At 41.2% G+C, this 19,414-nt stretch overlaps 1 protein-coding gene across 4 annotated transcripts in view; it reads left to right on the plus strand.

The window, feature by feature from the left end:
- The window catches only part of LOC134378712 (chromatin remodeling regulator CECR2), a 152,120-nt gene that overhangs the window by 111,983 nt on the left and 20,723 nt on the right, over positions 1-19,414 (plus strand). For all 4 annotated transcript variants that reach the window (XR_010023685.1, XR_010023680.1, XR_010023686.1 and 1 more), the window contains exons 3-7: positions 678-861; positions 2,026-2,165; positions 3,129-3,233; positions 7,474-7,523; positions 8,208-8,377. Coding sequence is in view for 1 of the 4 variants with exons in the window: in XM_063098030.1 (XP_062954100.1) it covers positions 678-861; positions 2,026-2,165; positions 3,129-3,233; positions 7,474-7,523; positions 8,208-8,377 (649 nt within the window). In the remaining 3 variants the exon portion in view is untranslated. The remainder of the gene's footprint in view (positions 1-677; positions 862-2,025; positions 2,166-3,128; positions 3,234-7,473; positions 7,524-8,207; positions 8,378-19,414) is intronic.

A 19,414-nucleotide genomic window follows, 5' to 3' on the forward strand; every position in this document is an offset into this window, starting at 1 on the left:
GCCAGCACTTTATTATATATGCAAGGCACATTTAGGTACTAAGTTGCCATCAAGCTGACTCAAATGTTTTCTATAGAAAAACTGTCTTCAACATTTAGAATATAGTATTGCATAACGTGTCCTAGAGTTAATACATAATAGAACATAAGGTTTCGGAGGCCAGTCAGAGCAGCCACTTATGTTCTGGAGTTTCCCTTCTTAGCATCTTCACTGGAATATAAATAAATTAAACAAGGGAGACTGTGAGTTTCTGGGTTTTTTTTGGTGGTTTGTTTTGGTGCTTTGCTCTCTAAGTACCGCTCGTCTCTGAGCTGCGAGGGTCTCACTTGACCAGCGAGGGTGGACTCTTCTCCCAGCTTCACAGTCTGTCCCGCTGATGACTCACTTTTCTCTGTTTCACCAGAATGTGTTGTTTGCAGGTTAAAGTACAACCTATTCTGTCAAAAACCCTCTTAAAATATTTACCTCCTTTGAGATTTGATGAGATGCGACATCCAAGTAGATTGTCTCCTGCATGAAGCTTCAGAGGGGACTTTCAGATCCTCCCCGTTAGTGCTTTTCATTCCTGCTTTCTGTTTAAAATTGGTCAGCTATCAGACCATCCGCTCTTTCGCCCCTTTTCCCACCCGCCGTCTGTCTTGTATTAATGTCTTTTTCGTTTGGGGCCGTTTGGTTAGGCCTCAGACTTTCCACAGCTACTTGGAGGACATCATCAACTACCGCTGGGAGCTGGAAGAAGGCAAGCCCAACCCTCTGAGAGAAGCCAGCTTCCAGGACCTGCCTCTGCGGACCCGCGTGGAGATCCTGCACCGCCTCTGTGACTACCGGCTCGATGCAGACGATGTCTTTGATCTTCTCAAGGTGCGCAGCTGGCAAGCCTTTCCTTCCCCTAGAGCAGTAGAAAGCCAGCAGTCAGGAACGCAGTCAGAATGCAAGATTCGAAGATATTAAGAGAAGCCAGAGGTTGGCTTATGTTACTAGGCTGGGCCTCTTCATTGACAGTAACACTGTATACAAAGCCGTGATCACTGTAGCCACGGGAATGCGAGACATAAATCTGTATGGCACTGTGTTACTTTGGTTTGGTTTCTAGTTTTGTCTTGTCTTTGCTTATATGCACTGAGTTCCAGCTGAGATGGGAACAACCACAGGCACCTAATTCTTGTCCTGTCATTAGTCAAAATTGCAATTAAATTAGCCACTGAATTTTATTTCCCATGTTCTAAATTTGATTGAGCATAATTGAAATATTGATTGAAAACTCCAAGGACTTGAAACCATATATGCTAATGGAGTTCATTCTCTATACACATTACAAAAAAAATTGTTTGAGAAGGAAGATGTGGATATCTCTTCCCCTTATTCTATTGCTGTTGTCTATTTTAGAAGTATATCGTAGAGGGAGGGTGTGGGTTATTGCTTTCATTCATAGAGAGTTCAGTTTCTAATCCTGTTCAGTCATAAATGATTGATTAAATGTATTGATGACTTCTCAGTTCAGCTCCACACATGAACATGTTATAAAATATCATTGTGTGATTTAGTGATTTAGTGCAGTTTTTGGTAAGGACTCAAGGACTTACCAAAGTGGGAAGGCCCTGGGGTGAATTGGGGGCTGTGTTGCTGGATCTCAGCTGGAATATGAGGTTGCTGTAGCTTATGGCAGAGCTGTGATAGACGGTCACCAGGGGCAAAGCTTCCACAACATCTGAGTCTACTCTGTTGTAATTATCTTTTTTTTCACGTGTTCACACATAAAAGAACAGTAACTCTAAATGAAATATATGAAATGTTCATCAGGATTACTTTTGTTTTCTCTTTTGTGGTAAAATGGGCAGTGGTGGGGTAGGGAGCATTTGATATGTTTCCATATCTTTTTATTGAAAGAAGGTGCCACCTTCCCATTCTGTCTGGTTCATACACCCTGATTGAAAACTACATAAGATACTTGGGCATTTTTAAGTGTGAGGCATGTCTGAGTATAAATTTTGAATCTTCATTTTAGTTTTCTCCTGTTCTACCTAGGGTCTGGATGCAGACAGTCTCCGCGTGGAGCCACTGGGGGAGGACAATTCTGGGGCACTCTATTGGTATTTTTATGGAACACGAATGTACAAAGAGGACCCGGTACAAGCAAAATCCAATGGAGAACTGTCTTTGAGCAGGTATATTCTTTAATGTCAGAAAGCATAGCTACTATATAAAAATGTCATTAAAATTAAATGCGTCAGAATTCTACAGCACCAATTTTTTCTAATGAAAATTGAAGGAATGAAGGAAGGAGTCAGCTAATGAAGGAATCTTTGCATACCTGCAAAGAAGTGGCAAGGAATTATTTCATACAAAAATAAAAAGGAATTAATCTGTAGCCTCTACTACCAGAGTGGGGAAAGATACTGTGTTTTTGGTGTACATTCTTGATGTAAGGTTTCTGAGGTGACTGCCCCTACTTCAGACTATTGTATACAGCAAGTTTCTTTTCAGAAGTACAGTCGTATCATTGAAACAGTTTTATCTTTTATAGTCAATCCTTGAGAACGTCTTTATACTACTAGAATTGATATCGGCTTTATGAACCTTAGGCTCCATGAGTGTAAAACCAGAGGATCTTACATGATGCCTGAAACATAAGCCATACTAAGTGCTTTCTAAATGAGGGGGAGGCCTCATTTCCATAACACCCAAGAACGATGTTAACCTTTGTTTTATTTAGATTTTCTTATTGCAAGGAGCACTGCTCACTATTAGGAAGGTGGTAGATCTTACTCATCATTTAATTTTGCAAAATGTGAGTTTTCCTTGGTTCCTCATTCCAGTGATGGAAGACTAGAAGTCAGTCTGCACTTTCTCTATGACTGCTACATTTATATCCATTTTGGTAATAACTTCGTGGCCAGAAATACTATAATTACTAATTTAGAGGGAAGGGATGGGCAGCATACAGTACAGGGATCAAACCCTGGACCTTGGTGGGCAGCATACAGTACAGGGATCAAACCCTGGTCCTTGGTGTTGTCAGCACCACGCTCTAACCAACTGAGCTAACCAGCCAGCCTATAATGACCAATTTAAGAATCATATATCAGTGCTATGCCAGAACATTTCTATTTAATAATACTATTTCTCAGGGAAAGTGAAGGACAAAAAAAAGTATCGAGTGTTCCTGGAAAAACAGGAAAAAGAAGAGGAAGACCCCCAAAACGGAGGAAACTACAGGAGGAGATCATGGTGAGGTGAGAAAGCCTTGTCAGTCTGTGGTCTTAGGCCGTCATGCTGGGCCCTGACTTCCTTGTCCCTTCATCGTGACTTGCATGCACATCGTGGGAAGGACATAGACTCAGGCTGTGGGGACCTGGGTCAGGGTCCTCCTCAAATCCAGTGTGCTCTAGGAATGAGAAAGCCCTCACTGCAGGTTACCCACCATCTCTAAGCGTGTTCTTTCCTGGACCATGGTTACCTTTCTAATGATGCTTAAATTGAACAAGACGATGAATGACAGTGTAACACACTGAAACCAGGCACAGCCATAGTAAGTGTCCAGCATGTGTGAACTTACAGAATTTGTTACCTCACACGTTTTTTCCCACAGGAGGATGGAGCAAGTTACTTCTGTGGTTAAGCATTTTAATAGAATTATATATCATATTGGAGTTAAAAGTTAATTCTTTCCCATTAAGAAGAATTCATTCATTAACATGCCAAAACATGCTTTATTTTGTGTAGAATGCAATCTCCTACAAAAAAGAAAAAGTAAAATCTTACCTTTTTTTGTTCTTTAATATTTAATTTTAGCGAAAAAAGATTCTGTTATATTTGGGAAATTTCCGTTAATACATCATTGTCTTTTAGGATATTCCACCATGTGAATCTTGATATATAAGGGTCTGACTTGTGCTGTATAAACACACTTCTCCTTAAGGATCAGATCTATTATTATAAATCTATGGAAGTGAGGCCATGTTCTTAAAAATTATAACACCACCAAACAGATGCTTTTCTCTAAATTTTAGAAATACTAACTACTATTCTAAATGCTTATATTAGACTGTACTTCACTGTGTTGCTTTTTTTTTTTTTTTTTTCTTTTTTTGGTGACTGGCCAGTAAGGGGATCCCAGCCCTTGACCTTGTTGTTACCAGCACCACACTCTAACCCAGAGAACCAACCAGCCAGCCTGAGTTGCTTTTTAACCACTAAGAGATATTTCTAGGAAATAATTTTATGAGTAGATCAGTCAGAATTTTTTTTTTTTAACTCAATGGGCATTCCTCTTAACTATCCATAAATCTGACTACAGATTGCAGCTGTCTATTTCCTCCTTACAACTGTATGAGAAATGCCCTGTAATCCCTTGTGTTGTGCGAACACATCTGTTTCTGCATTTTGTTAGAGGTGCACATGTTCTTCTGTGTTCAGAAGCTGTTTTATGTTTACCTCCATTTCCCTGTAACTACCAGGAATGTGGACTCCCTTCCACGAGGACATGTGGACTGTGCTGCCCTCTAATGTTGCTTTCGTTCCTTTAGTACTGTGCATCTGAGACCGAGTTCAAGATTGTATTTTTTATTAGCATATTCGTTGTTACACATCATACTTACTCTTTTTGCCCCTTATCCAGTCTCTCCCCTTCTCCCTTCCCTTCCTTCCTCCACCCTCCCCCTCCCCCCCTAATAACCATAGATTTGTTCTCCCATCTGATAGATGTAACTGTTCCTCTGTTGGTTTGTTGCCTAGATGATCTGTCCAGTACTGAGACAGGTGTGACCAAGTCCTCCCCTTATTATTGGAAATCAGATGCCTCTTCTATTACTCTGGAGTGTGCTTTGTGGAGAGAGGACCTCTTTTTCTTTGGTCTCTGCTGGTGCCTCTCCTTGTGTCAATGCAGCTGAGAGTCTGGCGTGCCATCTGCACAGTGGCTGTGACTGCTGCTATAGACTAGCCGCTTTTGTGGCAGCCACAGCAACTGTGGTGGTGTTGAGGGCTACCCCATGTGAAAATGCTGTTTTTGGTGTGCTCTTTACCTGGGTTCAGCTTTCCCTGGCTGCACACCTCAGGACCTTAGCGGGGCCGTGGGGCAGTGGCGGCAGCTTGCCCAATTGCCGCCGGGTTTGGTTTCCCCTGGTTCTGTACTTCATTCTAAGATGCTGTTGCAGAGTAGTTGGGGAGAAAGAGAAGGGAAGGGGGAGGGGAGAAAGAGAAGGGAAGGGGGAGGGGAAATAGGGTGGGAAGAGGGGGAAGGATGGGGAGCATGATCGAGGCCCATGGCCCACCCCACACCCCCCATTCCAGCAGGGGAGACCAGGGGCTACCGGTGGTGGCTCGGTCGTCACTGGGCTGGTTGCAGATGTCTGGGGTGCATGGCTGAGGCCGTCGGCCCCCCCGTGACCCCAGCTTGGGAACCTGGGGCACTTACGCGGCAGCTGAGTTGTTGTCGCTGGGATGGTTGGGGATGGGGGCGGCTGTGACCCTTGGCCCTCACCCTTTTCCCCCTCCCTGGCTTGGGATCCCAGGGGGCTTCCAGTCCTTCTAGGTTTTACAGCTGTTCTTTAGTGGTGTTAGACCCTGCTAGTTAATATCAAACTTTGTCTCTGATCTGTGGGGTTTTTGTTTTTCTTTCAGTTCTGTGTTGGGCTATTCGCTACCCCCACCACTTAAACTGCACTGGAACTAATTTTTTTGTCCTTTGCTTACTTCTAAAATGGAGGAACTTCCTGTGGGGACCAGCACTTGAGCCCTATGGTTGAACTAAATGGCTGCTTTGCTGCTGATTCCCTGGGGAAGGCTTTTTGTGCAGCTCAAGTTTCAGTGGTTGACCTTGTAGGCACTTCCGGGTCTTGTGGGTCCAGGACACCTGGCTGTGTGGAAACTCTGGTCTGGGCCTGAGTCTTTTCAGCAAACCGCACCCCCTGCAGTTCTGTATTCCTGGCCAGTCTCCTCTGAGTGGTCCTATGCTGATTGGGGGGGGGCGCAGATCAGATCAGATCACTTCAAACACTTCCCATGGGGCGGGCCCTGCACTTGTCCCTTGCAATGACTCACCAGTCTCTGAGTGGCTCCCTTTTTTTAGTTGTTGTGGCTCCTTGCTCCTGTGTGGGTCCACAGGAATCCTGTTAGTGGTCTTGCTGGCCTGGGGGACACCAAGGCCCTCTTCTCCCCTGCCACCTCCAAACAACTTCCACCGAAAGGCACAGCTGCAGCTTTTGTCAGCTCCTGCTCTGTGCACTCACCAGGGCCAGCCTTGAAGCAGCCAGGGCTCAAAATGATAGCAGTGGTCCTGTCTTTCTCTCCTCGTGGCTTCTCCTGCCTTCATGCACTCCATAGGTCTCCTCCTCTTCCCCTGAGCCCTAGCGGCCCCAGCTTGGCTGTCATTGCTTTTTAATAGTTGTAAATTGGTTGATTGTGGGAGAGAGTGATGTTGGGGACTGTCTATTAGCCATCTTGACTGGAAGCCTAAAATCATATTTTTAAATTAAATAAAATTTAAAATTCAGTTCTTTGGTCACACTAGCCACAATTCAAGCTGCATGTGGCTTATGGCTACCATATTGGACAATAGCAATATAGAACCTTTTCATCGTCACAGAAAGTTGTATTGAACAGTACGGCTTTAGATATTTGAAAACAAACCAAAAATCCAGTGTTTCCTTTTCATTTCAGGGACGTAGACGACAATGATATTTAACAATATTGTGCTGAGCACTTTTGCATTTTGTAATTTAATCCCAGCATTCCTGTGAAGTAGGCACTATCATTAGCCCCATTTCACAGGAAAGTTAATGAACTTTCCAGAAGTCATGTGGTAAGTGGCAAACATTAAATAGAGGCAGTTCAACTTCAGAATAGACATTCCTCCACCCTCCCACCCCCTGCCCCTTTTTTTGGCAGCTGGCCAGTACAAGGATCAAACCCTGGACCTTGCTGTTTGACACCGTACTCTCACCAACTCAGCTAACTGGCTGGCCCTCCATTTTTAACCTCTACTTTATACAAGCATACTTCAAAAAGTTTATGGAAAGATTCATATTTGAATTTTGTTTTTCCACAGATTTTTCAGTACCCTCATATAAATTTAAGTTAATACCTGTCTTCAGTGTATCCCTAAATCAGGGAGGAGGACATTAGAATCTCTAGAGTTCTCTTTCTTAGCATTTAACTGGTAACACTTCATTCATCTGTTTGATTTCCAAAAAGTTGTCTGAGTTAATAATTTCCTGTGTGTCCATGTTCTTACCATACTACCGGGTTCCTATGTGGCAGGACTTTCCCTGTATACTGACAAGCCTACATGCTAGTGTTCCTTTATTCCATAGAATTTTCTTCTAATCTCGCCCCCTTCTCTCTCACAAACACACTCACCCAAACACACACACAGACTTTAGTATTGAGTTAACTGGGTCTCCCTTCTGAGGGAAGCACAAAACAATTTTGGACGTGTCTTTGTTTTAATTGGTGCCTCCTTTTCCTGTGTTTCAGTGAAAAGCAGGAAGAAAACTCCTTGGCATCTGAGCCACAGACAAGAAATGGTAATGATCTTTGCTGGAGTTTAGAAAGGATTAAGTAAACATGATTCATTTACATTATGATGGTGACTCTCTTTTTCCAGAGTCATGCAAAGTAGTTAAGGTTATTACAGTAGTCTCTGACTAGCCTTCCTACGCTTCTTCAGCCCTCTCTCCCTCAGACTTTATCCTGTGCCCATCTTTCCATCTGACGGACCACTTGAGGTCAGGACTGGTGCCTTGTTAACTGGGCACAGTGTAATAGACACCCAAACATTTGGACAAATTAGCAGCATCTCAGATATCTTTTTAATGTCAATGCTTTGTGACATAATGGTTTCCTCATGGGTTTAGTACATCCTGGCTTCTACCTAAATTAATTCTGTAATCCATATAGCACAAATTTGGGGGGAAATATCATTTTACAGTATTACAATGTAAATTCACAGAGGTTAAAACTCAAAATCATTTTCATATAAAAATGTATTTAAGCATTTCAAGTATGTTAAAATCTATCTTGTTAAAGTCACATTAGTTATATTTGTATTGTCTTTAGGCATTCCTTTAGTTGTAAACAATGACAGTAACAGGAAAAATCAGTCAACCTTAAGAAAGTCATAGGTCTCATATTTTTCTGACTTCCTAAGAAATAAAATTGAGAATAAATAGGAAAAAAGGTTCTAGTGAGTCCATTCCTTTCTTTTCTAGGATCTCAAGGGCCAGGCCAAGGCACTTGGTGGCTCCTTTGCCAAACAGAAGAAGAATGGAGGCAGGTCACTGAGAGTTTTCGAGAGAGGACCTCCCTTCGAGAACGGCAGCTCTACAAGCTGCTCAGTGAGGACTTCCTGCCTGAGATCTGCAACATGATTGCCCAGAAGGTATGCAAACCCGATGGGCACAGGTCCTTCCCTCCATGTTAGGGGTGATGCTACGTTATTTAAGGATTATTAATTTGAACCGTTGAATACATTTCACTGTCCTTTAAGTGGCACAGGCTTTCATCCTCTCTGAGCTGGAGTGTTAAAGGGACCTCTCAGAAGGAGAGAACAAATCTATGGTTACTAGAAGTTGGAAAGCGGGAGGGAGAGGCGGTTAGGGAGACATTGAGTGAGGGACACAAAGAATAATTATGATTTGTAATAATGAACATGCCAGTAATAATGATATTCACAAATACCGATAGTCAACACTGTACCCCAAAATATGTATAATCAATTATACATAAATTATACATAAATAAGAAAATAAAATGGGACCTCATGCCACTCTCCTTCTCTCTGGGTCGTGTAATGTTCTCTGTTCCTCAAGAAGTCCTCAGTGAACACCACCCACCAATGCTTTTGCCGTCGGAAACCAACTTTCCTTCCTCTATCGCACTCCTGTGGAAACATTCCTGGAGCCCCCAGGTGTGCCTCATGTCACACTGTACATATCTCTGTATATATGCTTTTTTAAAAAATGATTTTATGGGTCTGTCTCTCCCCCTAAGCAGAAAACCTTGATGAGCATTTGTCTTTGTAGCTCTCCTGCCAGTTCTCTACCAGGCTCCACCTGAGCTGTCTGTGCCTCTTCTCCAACTTCAGGGCAAGTTGTAGTTTCATAAACCATATGCTTTCTATTTCCATGAATATACACCCTAATTCATGACGTTTTTAGATATCTTTCCTATTTGAATACTACTCTCTCAAAAGTCCAAGTTAAAAATCAGTATCTCCTTGAACTGTCCTGGTGTCTCCCAGTCTCAGAATTTCCTTTCCTAACATGTTTCCTTATGCCTTAGGTTATTTTTATTGTGAGGTCAAGCTTCTTTAGCTCAAGCCCCGCAGCACCTAATGTAATGCCTTTTTCTTTGGTGAATACTTGATAATCATTCAGTTTGCATATTCCATTTTAATAATGCTAATATTTCTGATTAGTAATACATGTTAATAGAAGGCCAGAAATATTTAACCACCTGCCAGTGAAAAGTGAATCGAAAGTATTTGTAAATTATTGCTGTAACACCTACAGGGAAGTACAAAATGTCAAATATATTACAGTTTGTTGTGGATCCAATGATGTTTCTAACCCTTAAGCAGGTTGATGCTTTAGGGAAAGTTCTAGAAATTCACCTTTCTCTAATAGCAGAAACTTATAAATGGTGCTTTAAGAACTGAGATGTCGTTGATGATCAAGAAAAAGTTGCATTTTCCCATTAGTGTACTTAACTAAACGTAATTATATGCAATTTTTGTGATCTGCAACCCACTGTAACAATTTTTCCAGGGATTGAAATACATCATCTAATTTTCTTAAAGTAACTGTGATGTAAAGAGATATTTTATGACTTTGCATGACCTTGTATATGATTTTCTTGATGTGACCAATGATGGCACCTTAAATCATTTAAAAGGAGTCTTCACAAAGTTCATGGGAAAATTTGTATTACCTTTTAATTCTATTTTCCTCAAGTTTTTTGAAGTACCCTCGTGTAAGTCATATAACTAATTAGTTTAAACCTTTCTCTTATAATTTCTGCCTTTTTACTGAAATATTCAACCTAAGATTTGAGGGTATAACAGTAGTAAGGGGGAAAAAAACTAACAGACATAAAAATGATGGCTTTGATAAAAAATTTCAAGAGTCAGTTCTTCTCAAGAGAAGAAAAAATTAAAATAAGATGAGCCTTAAATGTAATTTTTAAGAACCATGAAATTAGAAACCAAGAAAAAAAAATAATAGATACAATATTTTGAAAACTCATAATGTGCCCTAAATTTGAAAGCTTCAGTGAAGTAGAATGTTAACCAGAAAAAAAGGAATCTAAATTGTGAAGTAGAAAATCTCAGCAGACCAGAACTTATGAGAGAAGTGTTTCACAAAAGGATCCCACCAAAAGCCCCAGAATCAGTTGGATTTATTCACAAATATTCAAGGAAAAGATAATTTCCAGACATTTCAAAAATGAAAAAAATGGGACGCTACCCCATTCATTCAGACAGATACTTTGATCCCCATTTGTGATAAGTTTAAACATACTCTCCTCATTCAGTAATGTATGTCAAGTTCTTAACATTAACAACTGTGAAAGCTGTGTCTTTACCAGAAGTGTAGTGCATAACCCACTGGGGTTAGTCTGAGGCTCTGATACTGGTAATATTGTTTTGGAAGTCTTGTCCAGTGTAATATAACAAAGAAGAATAATAGAATGTAAATTTTAGAATGTTTGCCTTGGAGGACTGTAAATCCTATTAAAGTCTATTATTTAGAGTTTAGTTACAGTGCTGGGCTCTCTGCCCCAGAAGCACCTGGAATGCTTATTAAAAACTCAGATCTCTATCACTGCACTATTTCTAACCCCCATCATAATTGTTAGAGGTAATTATTATGTGTACTAAAACTTAAAAGTTACTGAAAATAAACCCAGTTGCAGTAGCCACAAAACAAATTTTCAGTGATTCTAACTAGAGTTGTGCATAGTCTATAATAAAGTCTGCAAAACAATTAGTAGATATGTATTTTTAAAGTCTCTTAAAGTGTTAAGGCCTGTTTGTTCCTGAAAAGAAAGCATAAATATAGATCCCAATATTCACCAAGATAAATCAAAATTTATTATAACCGGATCCATATCCCAGTGCAATAAAAACTTTTCTCCAGAACAGCAGGTGATTGTAAATATTGTCAAGTAGGAGCAATGGATTGACTGGCCCTATCATGATTTATCACATAAATCAGAATATTGGAAGCATTCTCAAAGGACCTTCACTTAATAGACCAGCCAACGTAAATGATTTGCTCAAAGAGGTAGAGATTTATTAGCTCTCAGTAATCTTTGTTGTACTTGGCATTCAGCGGTCGAGTTACATGTTCATGAACAGTCAGTTGTAATATTTTTACAAACCTCTTTAAGCCAATTATATGAGAGGTCTTCAAAAAGTTCATGAAAGTGTTTATATTCTCTTTTAATTTTATTTTTCCATGAACTTTTTGAAGTACCCTTGAATTCGTTATTATAATTACACATATTTTAATATTATGAAACCAATAAAACATGATAATAAATATTTGTAAAAAAATTTTATTAAAAAATTATTAAAGATGAGTTGCTTCTAAAAAGTTGACTGTCTGGGCCGGGCCCGTGGCGCACTCAGGAGAGTGCGGCGCTGGGAGCGCAGTGACGCTCCCGCCATGGGTTCGAATCCTATATAGGAATGGCCGGTGCATTCACTGGCTGAGTGCTGGTCACGAAAAAAAAAAAAAGAAAGGCAAAAAAAATAATAATAAAAATAAAAAGTTGACTGTCAGCTTAGGATAAAACGATAAAAGATTGTATGGGGGGGGGAATCGTTAAAATCCTTAGGATTCTGCTTTTGATTTTCAAGTATCTTTAAAGTCTTACTTTCACTTAAACCATCTGGTCTTCCAGTTTTGTTTAAGAGTGAGTTTATGGGAAACAATTTCAGGAAACCCCTCTCAGTGAGGTCTTGACTCATAGTGGTAGTACATTTATATATTAAGTTAAAGTGATTGAAATATATACTTGTAAAAATTCCTTGCTTTGTCTATGTTAACCTACCACTACCCATCCCAATTGCATCAATGAAGGATTTTGTTCTAAAAGTGAAAAGTGAGTCAAATGTGAAAATTGAAAATCAGTAGAAAAAAATGTGATGCTCACAAATAGACGCTGTTACATATTAAAATATAGGACATAAAGGAGGCACAAAAAACCTGGGCAGTGGAGAAAGGGGTAATGTGGGAAGTGGGAGTGTTATGAGCTTTTCTTTCCAGCTTATTTGAATTATGGTGCAGCACTGTCTAGCTGTCCTTTGGATAAGGTACTAGATATCTCTGAATTTGTTATTAGTAAAATGAAATGCCAATACTTTACAGAAGTTTCTGTGGGAATTTAAAGAACCCAAGTCATCGTACTTAGCATGGTACTTAGCAGCCAGTAGGCACTTGGTCCCCTTTCATTGTTTATGGTGGTGGATGATTGAGAAAAAGCTTGGTGGAAAACTGTCAGCATTTTTAAGTAAAATAAATGCAGGGAGAGAGAACATTTGGTACATGTTTGGTGGTAAGATAGCCCTCTGAACTTTGAAATAAGAAAAAAATCAGAAGGTAAGGCCTGCTGTGACCATATAAAAGTGAAACTTTTTAAATAAAAGGGGATGTAGACTACTGAAAGTGTTTATTGCTAGTATTACAGAAAGTAATATTTAGACAACTTATAAACCTTAGGTTTTTAACAAATAATTGACTAAGGGTGTAGATACTAACACAAAAGGTGATAGTAACATTTTCAGGGAAATAGTTCACCCTTTGTGTCAAGAATAGCATGTTGCTCGTTAGTAACTTATCTGACTTGGCAAAATCGGAGTTCTTTTACTACTAACATAGTAAATTGGCACAGTCCCCTTGGAAGACTATTTCATGGTAAGTTTTTAACAGTTGTTTAAAGTCAGAGAGATCTTCCTATTAGGGTCTTGAAGCTTATAAAGGAGTTGCTTATAGGCATTGTTGATGAAACTGCTAGGGTAGCTTTTGGGGAACAGTACCTGGAGAGGGTCAGCACCCCCTGTGGGACCTGGGACTGCATTTGCACAGGGCTTCGTCATTCTCTGTCTGGAAATGGAAAAGCCTCCTCAAGCTGCTGGCTCGTCACGCCCGCCACTGTTACTCTGCAGTGTGTTCAAGTCGCAGAAGCCACCCCTTGTCACTAAGTTTCTTCCATTTCCTTTGATTCTTTACCTTAAGAAGTCTCAAGAATTTGTATTAAGTGGTGCCAGAACCAAACCGAGATAATACTGATTTTTGATGCTGAGGTCGTAGAAGTCCCACGGTCTTCACTGAAGGCCGTGCTCACCCCCTTTAACAGTGCGTTGTGATTGTTGAAGCTGTGGGGCTCATTCCACAAAACCTTGGCCTTCAAAATAATTACCTAAATTTAGATAGTTCTTGTAACTCTTTCTTTGAAATTTCCTGCAGCAGTTACCTCCGGGCCTGTTGCATCTCTTCAGGCGAGCTCTGACTCCTCGCAGCTGAGTCTCTTCCCACCCCGAGCAGCTGCTCTCTCCTCATCGCTGACCCTGAACCGCCACTCAAGGGGAGCTCTGCCCCCAGCTGCTCACTGGGGCTCTTTCAGAGCCATTTCCTTCAGCTGAAGGTGACAAAACATGGCTTTCCCTTAAAAATTTGAAAAAAAAAAAAAGAAAACTTTAAAAAAAAAAGTTTAAACAGTTAAGGGAGTTTCTTGCCAGTGACAAAGATTGTCAAAGGAGACACTTGGTTTTCTGTGTTATTGTTTTTGTTGTTTGAAGGGAACAAGCCGGTTTGGTAACTTGCACAGCTGAATAGTTGCTCATCTGATTTCCTGAGGATGCCTCTGGCTCTCCATCTTAGATAAACCCTTACCTGTGTGCCCTCATAGCCTCTCTCCTACTCGCAGCAGTGGTAGCAGCAGCTGAGAACACCCTAATCTATCTTTTCCTTTCTTTTCCTCACTTGTAACTATAGGGAAAACATTCACAGCACACAGGGGCACAGTTGCAACCTAGGTGGATGTCTGACCACCTGTCAGGCAAGAAGTGAGTGTGTGAGAGTAGGGGGAGGAGTTTTAGGTGTTCAGAGATGATGGTTCCATTTTATTCCTTGTACTTTTATTCCTCCATTATTTTCCTTTATCTCATTCTTCCCTAAATCTCAAACTTTTATTGAGCATTTATACGTAAAACATATTTCTAGAAAGAAAAGGAATTATAAAAATAAGACATGAGGTCGCATTCACTTGGATCTTAAAATTTCCTGGGTTCATAGGCACATTCATAATGTAATGGAAATGAGAATAAGTATTATAACAGGTTATGTGTAATAGAAGTTCGTGAATGCAAAAATGGAAGGAATTAGGGCTGGGCACGGAAAGGGTAATCAGGGCAGACATGTCTGTATTTGACCTGAGCCTGTGGGGTGGCTGAGATTTTGGTGGTGCACGGTGGGGGTGGAGGTCCTGGGTAGAGGGCATTCCACACTGTAGGAGTAATATAAACAGAAGTACAGAGGCAGGAAAGCGTACAGTGTGGGCGAAGAACAGTGTATGTTTGGTGTAGCTGGCATATAAGGTAGGTGGTAAAATGCAGTGGATGAAGATGCTGCAGGGGTCAGATTTTGGAGTCCTCTCTCATACTCAATATCTTCAGTAGGCAGTAGGAAAGGAGCGTATGTCGTTAGATCTTCGTTTTAGGAGGACGCCTCTCTGGTCACCCCCTGGCAGAGGAGAAGACCTTGCAGGGCAACGGTTTTCAGTAGAGAATGGCAGGTACGGAGGTCAGGTTGCGAGAGGTGTGTAGTGAATACAAGGTGAGTTTTTATTGATCATGACGTTGCCTGTCCTTTTAAGAAGTGTGACAACAAAAGAAAACAAATAGAGAAAAAGAGAAAGTGAGCAGAGCTTGCGGTGGGTTCCTGTTTTGTTTCATTTTTAATTGGAGATATCGCATGGACCGTAAAAATGTCCATAAATGAGAAGGGAAATGGATATAGCTGGCTCTCTGGTAAGACAGAGTGCTTGGGGAGCGAGCCTTCTCCACGGAGGGGGATTGCTCACGTTCCTCCGAAGGAAAGGAAAAGAGGGTTCAAGACAAAAATCTTTTGGGGGGTGGGAAAATGTTTAGGAATTCACATTTTGTCACATGAGGAAGATAAGGCATCAGGTGGGAGTGCGAGATCCAACATTAGGTGAAGAAAGAATGTTTGGGGCAACAACTAGGTATTAATAAAAGGGTTTTCCAGGCAGCATCCAGGAGCCAGTTATGTTTGTGTATTTTCATTTTGTAACATAGCTTAGAGAGCAGTTACACGGCTGTCAAGCATCACACCGTTGGAAGGGACAGAGTGGGTATTTTTTATTGAGATTGAAAAATTGGCCAGGTGAGAGCGAGATGAGTCCTAGGAAACCCAGCATGTTGATCAGGACATGTTCAGTCGAGGAGTCACGTAGGAGAATGGAGTGAAGGAGCAGGGAGGAGAGGCAGCCTCTGCCCTCGGCCCTCCGCCCGTGAGGCTGCAGGACTGCGCTGCGCTCCCGCCCCCCGCCGCACTCTGCGCTGCTGCTGCTGCTGCTCGGGCGCTGCTCTTAGCTCAGGAGGCTTTTCTCCATTGTCTGCCGGTCTGACTGCGTCCTGTCAAGGATCCAGTCCAGTGCTGACCAGTTCTCATGTTCTCTCTTTTTAACCATTTTTGACCTATTAGCACTATGTTTCGTTGACCGTTTAAACAGTTAAGCAGTCGTACAAAGTTTTACCTTAGGAGACAGTAGTTTTACTCTAAGACCATGTCTTTGATTGGCCTGTGACGTTAAAGAACCTTCTGTTTGCTTTGCAGTAATATTTTCATAGCTCTTAAACTGAAGTGATAACATGCTGGGGTATTACTGAGATCTTGTCATTAACTAAACATATTCTGCTTTGAGCCCTGAAAAGGGAAAAGCTAATTTGTAAATTTTTATTTGTTTTACTATATTTTGATTTAGCCTTTATGTCTTTTTTCAGGTTATACATGTGTTCTTGCCAGGTGATAAACTGCCCAGCTTTTAGTTACCTTTGGGTTGGCAGTTCTGTAAGCACCGATTCCCATCTCCCCTGTCTCCTCTCCCCGCAGGTGTCATTAGTTTTGGCGTGGCCTTTGGTGATTGCTATCCAGCCATAGCTCTCAGTCTCAAAGCTCATCTTGCCCTGTTGGGTTCTCTGCACTTTCTCTATTACCTTGACAGTCAACACCGCCTTGAAAGCTCCCTTTCCTGTTTCCTGTTCACTGCCCTGGGTAGTCCTGAATGTCCTAATTGACAGTTCAGCTTGCATAGTAACCCGAATATGACTGAAAGGTTCTTTACTGTTGCAAGCAAAACTTTAGCGTCAAACACTAAAATTTCTTGTTATTCTTGGCGCAGTATCTTTCGTTATTGTTCTGCTCTTTAGTTTGAGATACAAGAAACCAAGATATAGAGATTTTTAAAATATCTGTTGTAGTACCAGATATCCTGGAGAAAACCTTAGGTGTAGAGTTTTGTGCTTTTGTGTCAACAGCAGAAAATCCTCAGGCCTTTATAGCATGCAGGCAGGGTTTCTGGCCTTTATTGGTCACCCAGGAGTTCAGTCTTATTGCCTCAGAAAGTCTTTTAATTGTGACTCCTGGGGAAAATATCGGTGTCTGCCCGAACTCCAGGATTAAGGCTGCAATTGTTACTTCTGTCAGGAGACTCTGGCCATTGTGGTTGCCAGGCTGCCGTTGGTGGTGGTGCAGTCTCCTGCCACAGCTGGGGAGGTGCCAGTGAGCCTGATGACCTGCTCTTGGGTGGGGGGAGCTTGTAACGGGAGTCATGGGCACTGCTTAAAATAGCGATTTAAGAACCAGTTGAATAATCTTTTAGAGGGTTTCAAAGTGGTGTTCCTAATGACCTACTCATTAAAATCCCCGCGTGATTCTAGCAGGCCTCTTTCTGATCTGTAAAGCATTCAAACACCAACCCCTATCCCATTTGCAACTGGCCCCTTTTAAGGAAAACAATTGCAATGTAAGACAGTATAAGTTTTTTATTAACTATTTAGATTTTTTTTTTTTTTTTTTTTTTTTTTTTGTCGTTTTTTCGTGACCGGCACTCAGCCAGTGAGTGCACTGGTCAGTCCTATATAGGATCCGAACCCGCGGCGGGAGCGTCGCTGCGCTCCCAGCGCAGCACTCTACCAAGTGCGCCACGGGCTCGGCCCATAACTATTTAGATTTTTTGTTTGGTTTCTGTCCATTCAGTTGTACTGTTTCTTTAGTAGTTAAAACACTACCAAAATAGTATTCAGATAGTGAGCCCTGTCCTTAGTGATTTTTTCATTAGTGCTTGCTTTACCTTGCAGTTTCATCGTACTGAAAATTAGCATGAAGTTTTAAAACACACTTGGTGCACAATATAGATTTTTTTCTTCCAGGTGTGTATGGTGTCATTTATGTAAGATAGTAAATGTTCAGAATTCACATCAGAATTTTAACCCATTATGATGAAAGAAGAAAGAGCATAAGAAACATGAGACAAACAGGTATCCACTGAGCAGAGGTGTCTCCACGTGACACTACAGTGCTGACAGGGTAGGGGAGATGCTGCGGGAAGTGACGTGAAAACAGGTGGGGTGAAAAATGGAGGGATCGGAACAGTACGAGGGGGGCACAGCTGGGCAGAAGCAGCCAGGCAAAGGCCACGCAGGTTCTCGGCCTTCTTACGTACTCACTCAGCTTCAGTAGACGTTCGGGGAGCTCTGAGTTTGCGTTGTAAAGATGCTACAGACTCAGATTACTCAGTGATTAGAGCTTATGTGCTTAGCATAAAAATGTATTTAGAAAACAACTAGACATATCATGGATAATTCCATTTATGTGAAATATCTGGAATAAATTAGAGACAGAGAGCAAATTGTTAGTTGCCAGGGGCTGGGATGGCATGGTTTTCTTTTGGAGTGTTAAAATATTTTGGCTATAACAGTTAATATAATACTGTATTAATATAATGTTAATATAAGTGGTAGTTGCACAACATCATGAATGTACCAAATGTCGCTAAATCGTAAAGTACAATTTAATTTTGTTATGTGAATTTCACCTCAGTAAGGAAAGAAACAACTGTGTGGGGGTGATCTTTTAATTTTTTTCTTTTTTTTTTTTTTTTAAAGATGACTGTTAAGGGGCTCTTAACCTTGACTTGGTGCTGTCAGCACCACGCTCTCCCAAGCGAGCCACAGGCCAGCCATTTTTACATATTTTTTTAATGAAGCAGAGCCAAGCCTCTAATTTAACAGAGTAGCGATCATTCACATTTGTAGTTTTCCTACATTTAAATTTTTCTGCTGCATTGTTACCAGATATTTTAAACTGTTTATCGATTTTTAACACTTCACCCTTGAATTCCACATGTTCTAGAACCTTTTGATACTTGAACATATTTTAATTCTAGACTTTTAACAGGGATCACAAAGTGGAGGGAGTAAAAAGTTAATAAAAATTAGATTACTTTAAGGCCGAGCCCGTGGCGCACTCAGGAGAGTGCAGCGCTGGGAGCGCAGTGACGCTCCAACCGCAGGTTCGGATCCTATATAGGAATGGCCGGTGCACTCACTGGCTGAGTGGCTGAGTACCGGTCACGAAAAAGACAAAAAAAAATTAGATTACTTTAGAACAGTAATACTGGGCCGACCCCGTGGCTCACTCGGGAGAGTGCGGCGCTCCTGCCATGGGTTCGGATCCTATATAGGGATGGCCGGTGCGCTCACTGGCTGAGCGTGGTGCAGGCGACACCAAGCCAAGGGTTGCGATCCCCTTACTGGTCACAAAAAAAAAAAAAAAAGAACAGTAATACTAGTGCGTCTCCCCACTTTATTTGGGAAGGGGTTGTTCTGAGTCCACACAAATTTACATGTTCTTGTTCTTATAGGAAATTTGGAGATTAAATGTAGAAAGCTCTAGAAGACATGGTAATCCCATAATTCAGGAATCATTACTATTTACACTTCTGCATATCTGCTTCATGCCCTTTCTCTACTCATGAATTACAAAACTGGGATCACATTGAACGTTAGTTTGTGACCTTTGTGGTTTATCTATTCATGTTCCATTTGGTTTGTGGGAGAGCTATTATTAATTGATTTATAAGATGTGTTTACATATTAACAATAACAAATTGTCATATTTGTTGCCAAGAGAATTACAGATAGTCTTAAGATTTATATAATTGACTTTTCCTTTTACCCTCTTCCATTGACTTAACACATGAAATACCCCTAAAGTGTGTTTACTAGCTTATTAGGTCTTTAGTGATTGGCTTAGAGGGCAGCCTCACCTGCCCAGCAGAAGGCAGGAACACTCCTGGGGACCCAGGTAGGAGCCACAGGGAGTCCCCA

Source organism: Cynocephalus volans, chromosome 1 (assembly GCF_027409185.1).
Source record: "Cynocephalus volans isolate mCynVol1 chromosome 1, mCynVol1.pri, whole genome shotgun sequence".
Taxonomy (NCBI): domain Eukaryota; kingdom Metazoa; phylum Chordata; class Mammalia; order Dermoptera; family Cynocephalidae; genus Cynocephalus; species Cynocephalus volans.